Source organism: Xiphophorus couchianus, chromosome 13 (genome assembly GCF_001444195.1).
Source record: "Xiphophorus couchianus chromosome 13, X_couchianus-1.0, whole genome shotgun sequence".
In the NCBI taxonomy this organism is placed as follows: Eukaryota; Metazoa; Chordata; class Actinopteri; order Cyprinodontiformes; family Poeciliidae; genus Xiphophorus; species Xiphophorus couchianus.
In genome coordinates, this window is record NC_040240.1 from 5642807 (window position 1) to 5647034 (window position 4228).

Consider the following 4228-nt stretch of genomic DNA (forward strand, 5'->3'; position numbering starts at 1 on the left):
AGAAGAAAAGACTGTAACTTTTCAGGATGGAAAGACACCAATAAATAAATGCTTTTCAGCTCATGCCTGTAATCTGTTGCTGCGTATTTTTATTAACAAACTTACATTAAGTCCTGCATAATTTCTCTCAGTTCCACCCTCGCATACAATTTACACTACACCCGGTTAAGTAACCGCTATGTTTAGATGTAACGTTAGCAAAATAATGTTAAAATAAAAAATGCCCAATTATTTACCCCCCAACAAAAAAAGATTGTTTCAACTAAATGTTGGATTTGACCAAAAAAGTATTCCTGTTATTGCTAATAAAAGCTGACTTTACTTGAAGTTTTTTTTTAAACCTTAAATTTTTACATTTTAAATTGGTTCTATTGCCCAATTTTTAAATATACATCTGTACTGTTTCTTAAATATGCAAAGGTGGGTTTTATCCAGCTGTTTACAGTTTGCCTTACATTAAATTTGAGTGATTTATGTATAATTTGAAAATTTGCCAAAAAATAATATTACAACCAATCACAACTTAGAACAGTGTGATCCACATTGAAATTTGAATGTACAGGTTAAGCAGAGTTAAAGTATTCCTGAATGAGTCTATCTTTATATTTATATTATTGATTAATGTTTTTTTTTTGCAGCATTTAGATGGAACCGAAATGTTTTTTTCTACGCCAGTGCTGGCGTTTTACAATTTATAACTTACTGAAACATTGCTCGTTAAACCTCAATTTAAAAAAAAAAATAAAAACGGTTCAACAACTGTTATTAAAATTGTTTTAATAAGAACAATTGTTAATTAAAAAACTGTTTAATAAAACCCTTTTCTGAGTTTGAAAGGGTAAAAATTTGTTATATATATATATATATATATATATATATATATATATATATACATATATATATATATATATATATATATATATATATATTTAAAAAAACGTGACGTACATAAGTCGCGGCTACCTTGTCGCTAGTTTTATGACGTCATGGCTAGTCCTGGGACGTTTGTTTGACGCGACGAGACGTCCAAGACAGGCAACATTCAACAACAAATAGCTTTTTGAAAAACATTACTGTGTTACTTTACTCGGTAGTTGGGCATTTATTTCGATACATAACACGCACTTGTTAATTTAAGGTGAGTTTTTATATTAATTTGGTCAGAGTTGTGCTTCCTCTAGGGTTTCTTTTCTGTTTCTTCCAGATTTTTCCTCAGCTAACATTACCCAGCGCTAGCTACGTTTAGCTACTCGGACCAGTGCATTGTGTTTGTTTCATGTCCGTCTGTCTCCCCCCTCAACCTTAAAACTCGGATGTACTGACCTGCAGGTTGGAAGCCGCTTTCTTTGAGTCAAGATGTCGTACATGTTGCCACATCTCCACAATGGCTGGCAGGTGGACCAAGCCATCCTGTCTGAGGAGGACCGAGTCCTGGTCATCCGCTTCGGACACGACTGGGACCCGACGTGTATGAAAATGGACGAGGTTCTTTACAGCATCGCTGAAAAGGTTTGATTAGTTCGTTGACGAGTTTGCCCTCGTCGGAGCGGCATCCAAAGTTTGCTCCCTAGAATAACCTGCTGCTTTATTGGGTTTTGAAACGGATTTAACTTCGTGTTGTCAGGTCAAACCCGCTGTTCATTGAACTACTGTACACATATTTATGTGAAACATTTCAGTTATTGCTAAATTTAGACGGTTTTTTTTTTGTAACGAGACCCAGTATCACCAGCAGAGGTCGCTGTTTCTTACGTGTTTCTGATTAATAACTTTGGTACTCATCACGTAGTTAACAGCTTACTAGAGATACGCCAGTCAATGTTTTGTGGCCATTTTCTAGTCAATTAATTTGTAAACTGGTTTGTTTATAAGTACCATTCTTACACAAGGCAATCAACCTCTATTTAAAAGAAACTAAAGGGAAGATGAGATACACAAACTACTAAATCTTTGCTTAGAGGCCATGCTAAACATTTAAAAGTGTTGCGTCAAATAGATAAATGTTACAGTATATTTTTCATATAAGATTTCTACAGAAGAAAACAGAAAAATTCTTTGCTCGGGAATTCCTGTGCTTTGTAAGAGTAACAGTTATCAGTTTTTATTAAATGAGATTCTATGATTGAAAGCTGCCGTAAACAATTTCACTTCAAGCCAAATGTGCAAATTGTTTCTTCACAACTCAAGCCTTCAGGAAGTCCTTTCAGCAAAAGGAGCCAATACATTTCTGCATAATTAATATGTATGTGGCGTCTAGGAAACAAGCTGAACATGTGACATATTATGTGTCGCATGAAGTCTTGCAGAAAGGGTAAAACTCTTATTGACTCATTTCTTAGACCCATTACTCTGTAATAATTGACCCTAGCTGATTAATTGCACCACATTTCTCAAATATTTAAATTATAAGCACATTTCACATTTAGAGCAAGTTGTTATTAGGGCTGTTTGAGAATAATGAATAAGGATCTCTAGTTGTTTTTACACCTCAGGTGAAAATATTTAGGTTAATGTACAACCAGATGTAAGAACCTTCATCCATTTGATTCGGGCATTTATTGAATCGTGTGTTCATTTCTTTGTATTTAGATTTAACGGGCAAACATTCATTGAGTTTTGATTAGAGATGCACCGATTGCAGTTTTCTGGCTGAAGTTGCTAAAGATCTTTGCAGCGTTAGATAGGATCAGTTTCTCAGGTTTTTTGCGATCTCCTTAAATTGAGGAAATTCGGACAGACTTGTCAGTGCACCCCTAGTTTTTTAACACCGTCATAGTTGACTTTTGCTTTGTGGCTTGTCTTTTTCTTTCTACCGTTCTGCTGGTTTTGTTGGACACAGTTTGCAATAAACGTTCCTTTCTTTCGCCCAGGTCAAAAACTTTGCCGTCATTTACCTGGTGGACATCACAGAAGTGCCCGATTTTAACAAAATGTACGAGTTGTACGACCCGTGCACCATCATGTTCTTCTTCAGGTAGGTCACTGTCTGGGGGTCAGCGTTCGTGACGGGACGGTTGAATGGACGGATGGTGCGCGGCAACCACGGACACAGATTCCGTCTCCTGGTGTTAAACGATGACGTTTCTGTGTTTCCCAGGAACAAACACATCATGATTGATCTGGGCACCGGTAACAACAACAAGATCAACTGGATCATAGAGGACAAGCAGGAGATGATAGACATTGTTGAAACAGTGTACCGAGGAGCGCGGAAAGGAAGAGGTTTAGTGGTGTCTCCCAAGGATTATTCCACTAAATACAGATATTGATTTTATTTATTTTTTTCCTTTGCCTGCCTCTTTTGTTCAGTGTTTGCCTTTTCCCATTTGATAGTTTGACAACAGGGAGACAGTAAGTAACGGAAAGCAAAACAAAATTGATTTTATTTTTGCTTTGTCGATGAAGGAGGAGAGGATCCTCATCTAGGGTTTTGTTACTGTTTGTTTCATGTTTTTCCACCATTTCATGAATATTAGGTTGTGTCCTGTGTTTTTCGAAATCTTATTTCTGTGAAATAAGAGTAAAACAGATCAGACGCGTTGTATATGGCCTCTTATTTGACTGTTGTAAAAAATATGAATTTCTACTTTAAAACACTTTCAGTCTGCTGATTTTTTATTTGCTTAAAATGAGTTTAAAACTGCAGTATGTAGATTGGAATATGATGTCAGAGAAGCAAATGGAAAGGGTTTCAGAGCAGGTCTTAAGTTTTTATAAGATTTAAAGTTATGCTAATTAAAGAGAAATGGACAGATGTAACTTTAAAGGATAGAATCATGCACATTCTGCTTTCATACTACTCACTTTGACTTTATTTCCTTTTTTATCTTACAGACATAAGTTTTTTTGTATTGTTTCACAGGTAAGTCTCAATAAATTAGAATACAATTTAGAAGTTTATTTCAATTTTTCATTTTGAAAGTGTAACTTTTATAGCTTCAATACACACACAGTGATATATTTCTAATATTTCATTTTTTTTAGATTCAGAGATGAGGCCAAAGTTCAGTTTCTCAAAAAATTAGTTACACTAGACAATTATGAGAATATCTAACACAGAGATGTTGGTGTATTGAATTGTATGACCGTGTATTAAATTGCCTGCATAAATTTCCATAAAATAATAAAACTAGCTAATAGTTTTCAGCCTTGTGATATAAAAGGACTGAATAAAAAAGTATCACCAGTGTCACCAGTTTCTTTCTGTTTTCAGAAAGCAGATATTGCA

General features: G+C 35.0%; 1 protein-coding gene across 1 annotated transcript; it reads left to right on the forward strand.

The window, feature by feature from the left end:
* The first annotated feature begins 976 nt into the window (after nt 1-976).
* On the forward strand, nt 977-3607 carry txnl4a (thioredoxin-like 4A). The gene is made up of 4 exons (XM_028035160.1): nt 977-1138; nt 1330-1509; nt 2871-2974; nt 3098-3607. The coding sequence occupies exons 2-4, from the start codon at nt 1357-1359 to the stop codon at nt 3267-3269; spliced, it is 429 nt and encodes a 142-aa protein (XP_027890961.1). The 5' UTR covers nt 977-1138; nt 1330-1356; the 3' UTR covers nt 3270-3607.
* The last annotated feature ends 621 nt before the right edge of the window (nt 3608-4228 follow it).

What these genes read in the sequence shown, in the direction of transcription:
- txnl4a (XM_028035160.1), top strand. Translation starts at nt 1,357, where the DNA reads ATGTCGTACATGTTGCCACATCTCCACAATGGCTGGCAGGTGGACCAA. An exon ending in TTTACAGCATCGCTGAAAAG is followed by an intron (nt 1,510 to 2,870) that starts GTTTGATTAGTT and finishes TCTTTCGCCCAG; the next exon opens with GTCAAAAACTTTGCCGTCAT. An exon ending in ACCATCATGTTCTTCTTCAG is followed by an intron (nt 2,975 to 3,097) that starts GTAGGTCACTGT and finishes TGTGTTTCCCAG; the next exon opens with GAACAAACACATCATGATTG.